Raw genomic sequence first — 12724 nt, 5'->3', positions numbered from 1 at the left:
TACCTAATGGTGCTTTGCATGGTGATATATTACTTGGGAGAACCTCAATCTATGGTCTTTGGGTCTAGAATGTGGAGTAAATTCCTCTAAGAAAAAATCATTGATCTTAGAGAGGAATGATTGTTCTGAGGGACTCGTAGATGTAGTTTCCATGGCTATAACTATGTTAATCAACACTATGTAAGTTTCTTCCTCTTATACAAGGCTCTCTGGGTGTGCCTAAGCAAAGGGCTAACCCCCTAGACACAAATCCTTACCATGTTTGGCAATCCATATAGTATGTTTCCAAGGTATACCTAATACAATGTCTATCCCCCTACAAAGATGTTACTAGGAAATCCCTTTTCTCCTTTCTCCTCTCAATAAGGTTTGATGAATAGACCTTCATCTTTCCCTACCTTGTATAATTATACTTTATGCTAGTGAACTGAATCTAGGTTAAGCAATCTCATCGTTCAAAATGAGATTTTCTTTTAACTTCATATTCAAAATCCTCATGATCATCATTACCCACTTATTTAAATGAACTGTCATCCTCCATCATGTGCACCTTTGCCACATTGCTCTTCTTCTTCTCTAGATAATCCATTGCAATATTGCCATCTTTGTTTCACCTGTTACACCAAATGACTTAAGGCTTGGAGTCCCCTTTATTAGGCATGTTGGAAGTGTCAACCCTCTTGGCATTGTTGTCAACCCTCTTGTCCTTATTGTCATTCTTGTATCCCTTGGGTTTGTCAAATTCCTTTAGAAAGAATCTTGTTTTATGGAGTTTTGTCATCAATGTTTATAATTCTTTGCCTCTTTTGGAAAAACATTTGGCTAAAGAAACTAAGAGAATGTGGATGAAACATATTTACTTCTGCTCTAATAATGGGTCTAAGTCTTACTATAAATTTTCTCTTTTTCTCTTCTCATGGACCTTATCTATGGCTTGCCAAAATATATAAAGGTAGGTTGGCATAGACTCTTTTTCCCATTAGTGTATGATGTCCCTTTGTTGCCTAGCCCTAGCATTATATTCTAGTGGTAGAAAGTCCTTTTTAAGCAACTTCTTCAAACATTTACAAGTTTGGGGTTTGTGATAGCTATTCTTAGTGGCATTCCATCAAGTACAACATACGCGTCTTTCTCTCCATCATAATTTTGAAAAGTAAAATATTTACAGCTAATATTACTACCCTTCCTAGAACCATGAGCATGTAGAATAGATTCAATAATTCTACAAATTCTAGAGTCAAATGAATTTGATAAATATGTACCCCTTCTCCTCTTTCTTTGGGATAACCTATCTTCTAACTCTCTCTCACCTATTTAATTGTGCAAAGTGTTAAGTTGCTCTTGAATAGATGGAATTTGTGGATTTTTCCCCATAGTAAAGAACATTTAAGAAAAATAGAAGATAAATGATAAATTTTTTCAAAAAGAGAAATAAATCAAATAAATGGCTTATCTACGGAAGAAAGAGTTGAGTTTGTTTCCCTGTAAAAAGTTAAGTTCCACTCTGACAGTAGCACTGAGACTAAAAATTATGTGCAGGAATAGATTTTTATAGATGCCCCCCAATGGTGAAAAGGACATGAGATTTAGGCCCTAAAGAAATGTAAAAAGGATATTTTTTTAGCCTTATAAGTAAAAGATCTAATGAATTATCTTAATCATCAAATTTAGATTAAGAAAAATGTAAGCTGCATGGAATAAAGCTCATGTGAATATGGTGCCTTTTGCTTAGGAGCTTGATCTTTGCACACAAGGTAGCCATATTTTTCCATATATGGGAATCCAAGATATTGCTAAACACATTGTGTAATTAGATGGTGAAGAAATTCCCTTTATGAAGAATGATAGGGGCCGCTATATGTGAGAGTTCCCCATTTTCACTTGAAGCCCTTTACGGTTTCAAGCACCTAGTTTTCCTGAAGTTCCTTGCATGTGCTTCCTTGATTTATCCAAGGGTCCTCTGTAAGCCTTCTTTTGAACTTTAGCTTCCCATTTGCAAGCTTTGGAATTTTCTCTTTGATTAATACCTTGGCTCTAATACCACTTGCAGGATCTTGGTATAAGGGAAAATTTATCACCACTCAAATACCTTTCAAAGTAGAATTGAATGACGTGCAAATAAATCAACCATGGGAAAACCATATAAAAGCACACAAAAGCATGAACTAAATTAACACAAGACAAAGCATTAGGTTCCATCCCCCATCTCCCCCCCCCCCAAAAAAAATCTCGCTTAACATGACTGGCTCCACTTTCCACATGCGAGTATTTTTTAAATTTCTTCCAGTACCATAATTAGCTTTCGTTATAAAATTGGCTTGTCTTTTACAAAAATAACCATAAGTCTTGCAACTAATTTTGCAAGCATTAATAATTGCATAAAATATACACCCCAACTATACAAAATAGGCAACGAACATTATATAAATGTTCGCACATGGCCAAGTAAATGAACTAACTTTGTAGGATACCACGAATAATAAATATGTGCTATGTATAACCTACACCCATGCATTGTCCTAATTGGCTCTATCGGAGTGCTCATCACCTATTACTCAACCATGCTAGTTATATAGGATCAGTTCGACTCCTCATAATCAATCCCAACATGACAACATATGGTATACATAAACATAAACACCAATAATACTAGCTCAGTATATAACACAGAATCACCCACAATACCAATAAGACTAGCATGGCCCTAAATGTGTGTACACTAATAACACTAGCCCATTAGTATTTAATATGGAATCACCCATGATTTCAACTACCAGTATGGTGCAATGGTATTTTAGGCATCCCTAATTTACCTAACAACATTAGCTGACAGGCTCAAAGTTCATTAAATTTAGGAAATCACTTTACTGAAGATAATAATGTGATAGATATTAGTTGAGCTCTCTGATGAAAATACATTTTTTGGAGATATATATATGTGGACCTTTTCCCTAGTATAAATTTTTTTACCCAAAAAAAGTTTTCACACTAGGTCGATCACACTTAAAAATATTATGGCCTCTAGTACTAGTCTTAAGCAACTATGTATAATTCCGAATTCAAACCATTGAATAATTGAAAAAATTACGATATTATGTCATTTTTATTTCATGTATTCATGAGTACTTGTACCCAAATTTTAAGCCACTATTTGCATTATTACTACCATCAAAAAGTCATAATTTTAGGTCATTCTAAAAATGAAGATTTTATCAAATTTTATTAAACAACACCTCTATTTTAAGAGTTCTAATTGTTTAAAGATGCCAAATAATTCTCTTTAATAGGTTATAGTACCCATTCAATCCGCAATAATGTGTGTGTGTGTGTGTGTGTGTGTGTGTGTGTGTGTGTGTGTGTGTGTGTGTGTGTGTGTGTAAGGCACATTAAAAAAGTAAGATTTTTTCTCAAAACTATAGCGCAAGACTCTCTTTTTAAATCAAGCTTATTTGGATCGATAATGAAGGATGTTTAATAGTTTGCAAATTTTCTTCTTCGATGCAAATTGTTTGTTTCCAGTTTGAAAGTGGTCCTTTTGATTTGCAATAACATTTTTTATTGTTCTTTTCACCTTTGAAAAATGAATTCACTTTGACATTAAAAGGAACGCCTCTCATACACCATTCACTTTTTGGTCTTGCTAGGACCTAGTGTTCTCTTGCAAATCAAAGATATGGCCTTGAAACCTTTGGTGCACATGGTCTTTGTGTGTGAAAAAATTCAATGACGTAGATGCTCATGTGGTAGTGCTGATGTCTTCATATGACACATTCATCATGATATAAATATGCCGTGTAAAAATATGTGATAGCTATTGAGTACAATTATTACATGTGTAAATGATTTTATTGCATTATATGACAATCATACTAAAATATGTGCTGGCTATTGAGTACAATTATTACATGTGTAAATGATTTTATTATAGTATATGACAATCGTACTAAAAAAACACAATACATTTATTAAGTGTAAATGATTTTATTACGTCATACGACAATCATAAAAAGAGATGCATATGTCAAATGTGAGTCTCAACAAGCATGGCCTCAATTGGGTAGGATCTTTCGTAACCTAGCATAATGTGTGTGTGTGTGTGTGTGTGTGTGTGTGTGTGTGTACACACACACACATACATACATGTATATATATGTACATACATATATATACATGTATGTATATATGTATGTATGTATGTATGTGTATGTATATATGTATGTATGTATGTATGTATGTATGTATGTACATACATACATACATATATACATACATGTATATATGTATGTATGTATGTATGGATGTGAGTGTGGACACATGTTCGAAGTGCACTTGCACTTCTACTTCTCCTTTTTAAAATTAATTTTAAAAAAATGTGCGGTGATATAATTTATAGCATATCTTTGTAAAGTCCCTTACAAATAAAAAATAAAGTATATACAATAGGTTAGAGGGGCCAACTTAGTGAGAACCAAGCTTTCTGGCCCTCCATAATGGTCAAAACTTTCCATGATTTTCAAATTGAATACATCAAAACATTCACAAATATTTACCAATTATTTGACATGTTAAGGGGAGAGTGGAGAAGCTCCAAATGTGTGGAACTTCTTAGTGAATGGAGAATGGACACATGCACAACATTCCTATAATTTTCTTTATTTTCTGAAACATTAATGGGATATAGTGTGTGTTATTTCGTGCTAGTGGCCCCTGATCGTATAATTGATTTATTTTCTGAAAACATTAATGGGATGTGTGTGTGTTTTTTTTTGCAAACGCAATATCAAACAAGTCAACTCCCAATCAAGGAACCCACCATACAAATGAAAGAGCCTGCTATGGTCCAAAAACTCTTAGTATTGAACAAGCATCAATCCTTTTCACCATGGATAGGAAATTCTGAACAAATTCTCTCCATACTTTCATCCACCCTAGCAATTTTAGGCGGCTATTTGACCTTTGAGATGGAGCCCCACAAATATTTTAAGAAAAATATGCCCCTTTTGACACAATTTCATTAAGCTCTCTCTTGTTGACGTGGACAATTGGGAAATATCTTACTAGATGTAAAATATTAACCTATGATTTCAGTAGGGTTCCAATCAGGAAAAACATCATTGAGCATACCCACAGAAATTCCTCCTGAGAATAATATAATGTGAGGGCTTCATAAGGGAAGTTGGATGACACAAGCCAATTTAATTTGACATAAAAACGAATTAAGTTGAGGGATTAAACCAATAAAGAGATTAGTGGGTGGTGCTGAATTCCAAGATTGGCTTTTTTTTCTCTATGCAACATGTGCTTGCCGCTTTTGTAGAAAAGCAAGCATGAAATTATGGTGTATACGGATTGGATAATATGAAAGCTATTAGTAGTGCATAAGAGGAAGCTTTAAAAACAGGTTTTTCAAGGAGTCTCTTTTATTGGTAATGTGGTGAGCATTAATAAAAGTCATCGGTAGATTGGGCGCTTTAAATAAGTGGATGTGGACTTCCATTGACAAAAGACATGGCCATATGATTTCGGAATTGGATGGAACTCTCCCCCTTTATAAACAAATATAGTGGATGTGGACTTTGGTAGAGGCAAGATTGGGCCTTATGATTTCCCAATGGATGAAACTCTCCTCCTTGATAAAGGATTATGAGAACAATATGTTGGACTCTATCGATGAACGATAGAGACTCCCAATGTTCAAAAAAAAAACCCGAGTTTAGTGTAGTTTGCACTTGCATATTTTGAAAAATGCTTTTAAATTTAAAACTAGAAAGTACAGATACCTCCAGATTCTAAGAAGTTATAGAACAAAAACCTTCAGATTTCAAGATTTTTCTTTATAAATAATTTCACAATTTTTTGATAAAGATTTTCCACTTTTTGGGAAAATACTTTTTTTCTAACATTGGCTCAGACTCCCCTCGTCCACAAGCTTGGGCGGGGGATCTACCCCAAGATGGGGATTCTCCCACCTTTTTAGAGATTTTTTTGAGGACCCCTAAAGGCCCTTACAAATGCCAAAAGGCTTCAGCGCGAGCGGTAACACCTAAAACTACCAATGTGAACATGCAAAGTTTGAACTTTAGCACATGTACAAATTACTCTCCCAAAAAAGGGGATAGGAATCTTGCAGTACTACAAGTTTGAAGATGATATTCTTGATTCCTAAGTACTTAAAAGTGACTTGAGGAGGCTGCATTTTTTACCACATGATGTACCAGTACATGATCTACTATTTACACTATAGAGTTGACATAAAGGAAAAGTTGTGTTGTAAAAAGTAGGCCTTGCTTATGGATGGAGATATTTTAGTTTAGCTCAAAAAAGTATCAGGCACAGTCTCTCAATAAAGGTGCATGCATGCACAGAAACCACTAGCTTATTTGGCATTTCTACAACATACCCTGGTACATCTACATGTCCATACTACATAGAGCATCCTTTGCCCCTTTATAAGCAAACAAACTCTGACTATCTGAATTTCTTTTAAAGATATAGCTTCAAAATAGGGCCTCTCTCTAGCATCATTTCACTTCACCTCGTGTGTGTGTGTGTGTGTGTGTGTGTGTGTTCACTAGAGGTGAAGTTATATATATATATATATATACTTTTTCAGTAGAGTATATATACTTCTTCAGTATATATATATATATACATATAAGTTCACCTGTGTATACACAGTATTTTCCGGTCTAATTATGTGTGAGCGTCCAGTCCATCCATACTATGTGCTGATTGATAAAGGCAGCAGAGGAGGGATAGAGAGAGAGAGTCAATTCATTTAAGCCTGGAAGAGTGACCTCCCCTTTAAATGATTTGACCCTGGTGAATCATTATGCAGCCGCCGACTCAACATAGCAGCCTCTAAGACAACCCTAGTGAGCTTGCCTGAATGAAGAGTCACAGGATGACTGCAGTGGCCTACTGTAAGGAGGCTGAAGGAAGCAATCTCAAAGACAGCAGAGCTTATAACCATGAAAGACAAGCAACACCACCTTTTCCCCTTTCCAACATAAACAACAGAACAACAGGGCTAGTAAATCTTGTAAAGAGGCTAAACATAATTTAAAAACCACGATAAAGGTATAAAGACATGCCACCATTCACTGCAACTTTGCATGCAGCCTCATCAAATCCCCCTTGGACATCTACATATACTGCAAAGAAGGACAGCATAACATTACTGAAAAGACCTTTAGCCACAACACGGCAAGGTGTATACATTGGCGATATAATCTTACTGCTGTTGACATGAGCTTTAAGAGAGGCTTTGCCTTACTTTGCTCTATATGAAAATGTCCATTGTCTTTCGGTTATTCAACTGGCTTGCTTTACAAATTCTTTTGATTCCAACTGATCAGGAGTAAAGAATAATCCTACAAAAAGCATGTCCTTGCTTTAATCGCAGCATTGTGACTTGCAGCAGCAGCATTGCGACATTGTCGCAAAATTCTTTTGGGTCCTATGGAATGAACAAAAACATTGAGAGACTTGGTTGAACAAAACCTAGAGGGGCAGCAGCAGTGTTTGAAAAGGAAAACACACCCAACACTTGTGACCACAAAGAGTGATAATCTTGGCTCCATACTTGAACATTGTTACAAGATCCTATCAGACAAAGAGGGGAGACGGCGGAAGAAGTTCAATGCTACAGGAGGGTGACGCTGTCGAAAACGGGGATGGCGAAGAAAGTAAAGACCAACCAGAACAGCAGCAACACGGAAGGGCATGACATAAAGCGAGGCCGCCACCATGAGACAGAAGATGATGAAGATGGTCGTAGCACGTGGATCACGCCAGCTGAGGAGGGCCTGTACACGTTCACCTTGAGAGGCAATGTCTCCAAGGACACTTTGTATTTTGCCAGCAAGGGCACGTAGCCGTTCATACCGTATTTTTATGATTTCAGGAGGCTTGGAGCTAGGGACTGTGTCAAACTCCTCATCAAGTTCATCAGGAGTTACAGCATTTGCATGTGAAATGCGGGCATCCATGTGGGAAGGAGCACGGGGGCGGAAGCGGTAATGCCATGCACCAATCAGAAACATGTACAGAAAGACAGTGGGCAGGATCAGCTCTGGGAACCAAACCAGTATGAGAAAAAGCACATGCACAAGCACACTAGTGACAGGATTACGCCATTGACACACTTCATCTAACCACCTGGCCACTGCAACAACAGGTGATAGCACAGACATAATCCTATACCAGTTAGCCTTGGTGCGCCTCAGGCTCCAAAAGCTGGAGTCTGTGTCCAGCATGAACCGGACAACCTCCTGTTTAAGTGGTGGTTCTGAACGAGCCAATCTTGTAGCCACCATCCTCATCGCAATCTGCCGCAGATGATCCTGCTGTGAAATTGTAAGAGGGTATAGGTAGTGCATCTTGGGAAGTAAGGGCTGGGTGTAGGCATGCATGACATGGAAGTTGGAAGTAACAGAGAACCTTACAGCAAGCTCCAGCTCTCCCATCCTTTTGGCACCAGATGGGTGCAAGATAAGGAGGGGATAGGAGTTGGTGTAAACACGATAGGCTTCCAGGGTGGACAAACGGATCCTGACCTTCCCAATGCAAATGTCTTTGCTGCCACCCTTCTCAGACTGTTGCATATGTGAATTATCAAAGACTCCCACAGTGAGCACAGTGCAAGGGTCATAGACCTCCCAGGTATACTGCTCATTCCAGCGAGGCTGGAAACTATCCATGACAGTGCGGGTCCGAACCCACTTCAACCCATACTTGGCGACACAGTAGGCATCAATGGAACCCCTTCCATCCTTTGTCTTCATGGGCAACAGACTCTGAGCACCAAGGACCCCAATTTCAAGAACTCCCAAGGGCTTTTTCCACAGCTGCTTCGCAGTGGGTCTGTGGTCTGAGCTCATATATGCTGCCTCATCGATGACATGATATCCTCCATCAAAGCAAAGTCGCAAATGAATTCTGCCTCTAAACCTCCCATTCTCTGTTCCTCTCTTCTCCAAGTCAAACCACCTGGAAGATACTTGCCTGTGATCAAACCTTTTCTCCACAGTAATCAAGCTAAACTTCGACTGACCCAAAACCTCATCCTTACTGGGGCTCACCCTCTCCTCAACTATGAGCACCATCTGCTCGTCAAATGGCTCAGCTGCAACAAACAGAAGATCCTCATTCCAAAAAGGGCTCGTGCTGTTCCTATTTCTGGCCACCCTAGTTTTCATCGCTTGATACCCCAATTGCACTCGCACACTCACCTCAGGATAGCGAGACTTCTCACCTACCTGCAGATCTTGGGCCTCAATCACAGTCACCCTAAGATACCAAAGCTTTGGGGAAAGGTACACCTTAGATCTGTTGTGAGCAAAGCCACCTGTATCAGATATCCACGCTTCAGCAAAGGCTTCATCAGCTTGGGTACCCATCCAAACAGAAAGCATGATGTCTCCCTGCACCTTGCCTTGACTTCTGATATCCTCTAAGCGATACCATTGTGGAGCTAGGGGGCTGTCAGGAGGAACCCTGATAGGGATATCCTGGAGATCAAACCAAACAGCACCCAAGAAATCATCCTCCTTTGCAAGATCCTGATCCCACACTGTGATCTTCAGAACAGGACCATGCATAACATCTTTACCAAATGCAAACACCAAGTTCCACTCTGGATTCAAGCTCTTTGGCACAGTGGGTGTCTGGATGCTTTTGCTGCCAATTATCAACTTCACGTAAGGATCTGAGCTTCCCGTCACGTCCTTGACTGCCAAGCCCCTGGCCTTTACCACCCTAACATACAGGTACTGCATTTTCTCAACCAGGTCATAAGTGCAGATCTTCTCACCATGGATTCCTCCAAGGGGGGGGTGAGTGTCTTTCAATGAGTAGTCTGCAGGGTCTGGTCCAGGTACAGGCATCGGGGGATGCTCCTCTCTTTCCTGTTCTTTCTTCTCTTCCTTCTTCTCTTCTTTCTTCTCTTCCTTCTTTTCCTCCTTCTTGTCCTCTTTCTTCTCTACTGCAGCTGCAACTTCCTTCTTTTTCTCTTTTTTCTTCTCCTCCTCCTCTTCCTTCTTCTCTTCCTTCTTTTCCTCTTTCTTCTCCTCTTTCTTTTCTTCCTTCTTCTCCTCTTTCTTCTCCTCTTTCTTCTCTTCCTTCTTCTCCTCTTTCTTCTCCTCTTTCTTCTCTTCCTTCTTCTCCTCTTTCTTCTCCTCTTCCTTCTTCTCCTCTTCTTTCTTCTCTTCTTTCTTCTCCCCCTCTTTATCTTCTTTCTTCTCCTCTTCTTTAGGCTTCTCTACAGCAGCAGGCTTCTCTTCGGCTTTCTTCTCAGGTTCAGGAGGCTTGGGCTCCTCATCGTAGTAATACACCTTCAATCCCAGCTCACCCTTGATTGACGAAAACAGTCCTTTCTTCTCCAAAGGATAAAACTTCATCTGCTCCTCACCTTTCTTCACGAAGCATACCCCACAAATTGAAACTCTCCCAAGAAACTTGCTGCGCTTGAGATGCTTGTCGTTGTAGACATTCAACTCCAAGCACTCATCCTCCATCTCCCCAGGTTTTGAGACTTCAAACTCAAATGTCTCATTCCACACCGGGTTGAGCTGCTTCATCTTGGTTTGTGTTCTCTGCCGTCTCCCATCAAAGTCCACTTGTACATAAGGGCTGGAAGAACCCTGTCCATCCTTTGGCATAAGATTGCGGCCTTCAATGACCTCCACCACAAGCTTCCGAATCGTCATGACTTGCTGCTCAATCTCATCAAGCTCTGTGTGTTTGCAAATAGAGAGCTCCACCCATATCAAATATTAGAGAATTTGTAACTTTGATTGCATACAAAAAGCTTGTCACCCTTACTTTACACTAACATGTATCAGGGAGCTGGAAACCCTGTAACCATCAAAACCCTTATCAGAGAACTGGAAACCCTAACCTCAGAGAGTCGAGTAAGAAACCCAAAATCTATGAGCATAGAGACTCTCTCTCTCTCTCTCTCTCTCTCTCTCTCTCTCTCTCTCTGTGGTGGATCTGATTTGAAGAGTTAGAGGGGAGAAAATGGACACAGTGATTGATTTTACCCTTTTAACCACAAGCAAATGTGCCTCTCTCTCTCTCTCTCTCTCTCTCTCTCTCTCTCTCTCTGTGTGTGTACCCGCGCGCATGCAACCAACTCTCTAGCTTGAAACGACAACCAGCTGTCTAGCTTGAAAAGGCAACCAACTTCTCTGCTCTTTTTTCTGTAGCTTTTGGATAGCTTTTGCATGCTATGTTTAGCTACAGTGATCACGGCTGGTGTTGTCTCGATCTTGCGATAAGGAATCACCTCTCAAAGGTTCAGAATTCTCTAGCTTTTCATTGAAAAAACTTTCTTTTCTTCTACAGTGTTCACTGTAACACGAGCAAAGCCACGAAGTCCAAAGCGTTAGAAACGCGTTCAAAATAATGAAAAGAGAAGCGGCGGAAAGCAGGAAACCGCTCTCCTTGCCACTGTTAGCCTAGGTCCTTGAGCTACTGTTGCGCCGTAGCTTACCGAATTTTTATCTGTGAAACACTAGCTATATACATGGCTACCAGAGCTTATGAACACTATCACATTGCATGGCTTTTCCACAGCCATAGCTTCCTCACTGTGGAACCCTGGCTCTACGATAGCTTTTGATCTGGCATAGGTTTTCCTAGGGTTACAGTAAATTCATGAAACCCTAGCTCTCCGCCACAGCTTTTTCTAGGTTTATTACCTGCCATGGCTTTTTCTAGAGTTACAGTAAGTTTTTCAACTATAGGTTACGCCATTGTGAGTCGTGAGGTCTCCCCTAGCCGTTTCTAGGGTTTACTTCCATCCTGTGAAACCCTAGCTGCGGAGTTCCCTTGGGCCATCTCTACCAAACCTCCCCGAGTCCCCGTACGAAGTGGCCAGGTCTTTTGTCCTTTATTATTCTGCAGACAGAAAAAGAACCACTCACCTACCATGAGCTCTAGATGGTGCACTGTGCCATGATGCCATCCGAGATGATGCACAAAGAGCTGCAAAACTGCCAGGTTTTGCAATTCATTATTCAAGCGAAGCTTTGCAGAGAATCCGCACAACGGAAAAAGAGAGAGAAAGTAGAGAGAGAAGGGGGGCGGGGACAGGCCTGACTCCTGAGGCCCAGTGCCGCGGCCCCAGGGGCCAGCTTCCCAAGGCCGAGACAGAGTCCCGACACGCACATCTCGAGCGTGTGGCCTGTAGAAACAGAGCAATAGGCAGCAAAAAAGTGGGACTCGGGAGGAGATGAAAGAAGAACAACGGCCTTGTCACTTGATACCCGGGCCGGGGCCCGGGCTTCTTCCCGCCATCGCCAGCATGTCGTCTTCCGCCATAGCCAGTTTCTTACAAGCTAGCAGCACTCGTGACGCCATAGCCAGTTTCATACCATCACGCCCAGTGTCAGGGAAAACCCGTCCTTCAGTGTAATTTTCACGAAATAAATTGGGAAAAACCGGTTGTAATGGGAAAAACCGGTTGTAATGTTGCCTAGCCTTGAACTTCAAAGATTCAAATTTTTGAAATTTTAGTTATAAAACCTGTTAATGACCTGTTTTTTCATTCCTTAGAAAAAAAAGTTTATTTCTTATGTTGTTGTTTTTAAGTGTTCACATAACTAGGTTTGTAGTGTAATTTTTTCGTTGAAATTTAAAAATCCCTGTTGGAATTTGACATTGTCTTTTATTTTAAGGGATGAAATTTACATGTTTTAGTTATAAATTTTGAAATTAG

The 12724-nt window shown here is 39.9% G+C and overlaps 1 protein-coding gene across 2 annotated transcripts; it reads right to left on the bottom strand.

Moving 5' to 3' along the window:
- Positions 1–7152: 7152 nt before the first annotated feature.
- On the bottom strand, positions 7153–12447 carry LOC147614952 (FT-interacting protein 7-like). Of its 2 annotated transcripts, none has more exons than XM_086780258.1 (2): positions 11931–12447; positions 7153–10857 (listed from the first exon to the last, which is right to left on the bottom strand). In XM_086780258.1, exon 2 carries the CDS (start codon positions 10707–10709, stop codon positions 7596–7598), a length of 3114 nt encoding a protein of 1037 aa, XP_086636384.1. In that variant the 5' UTR covers positions 10710–10857; positions 11931–12447; the 3' UTR covers positions 7153–7595. The 2 variants fall into 2 exon arrangements, with proteins under 2 accessions (XP_086636384.1, XP_086636385.1); XM_086780259.1 differs by having other exon boundaries at positions 11935–12447.
- Positions 12448–12724: the final 277 nt, after the last annotated feature.

This window comes from Cibotium barometz, chromosome 41 (genome assembly GCF_041138505.1).
Source record: "Cibotium barometz isolate CiBa-2024 chromosome 41, ASM4113850v1, whole genome shotgun sequence".
Taxonomy (NCBI): domain Eukaryota; kingdom Viridiplantae; phylum Streptophyta; class Polypodiopsida; order Cyatheales; family Cibotiaceae; genus Cibotium; species Cibotium barometz.
This window is presented reverse-complemented; position numbering and strand designations above follow the sequence as displayed.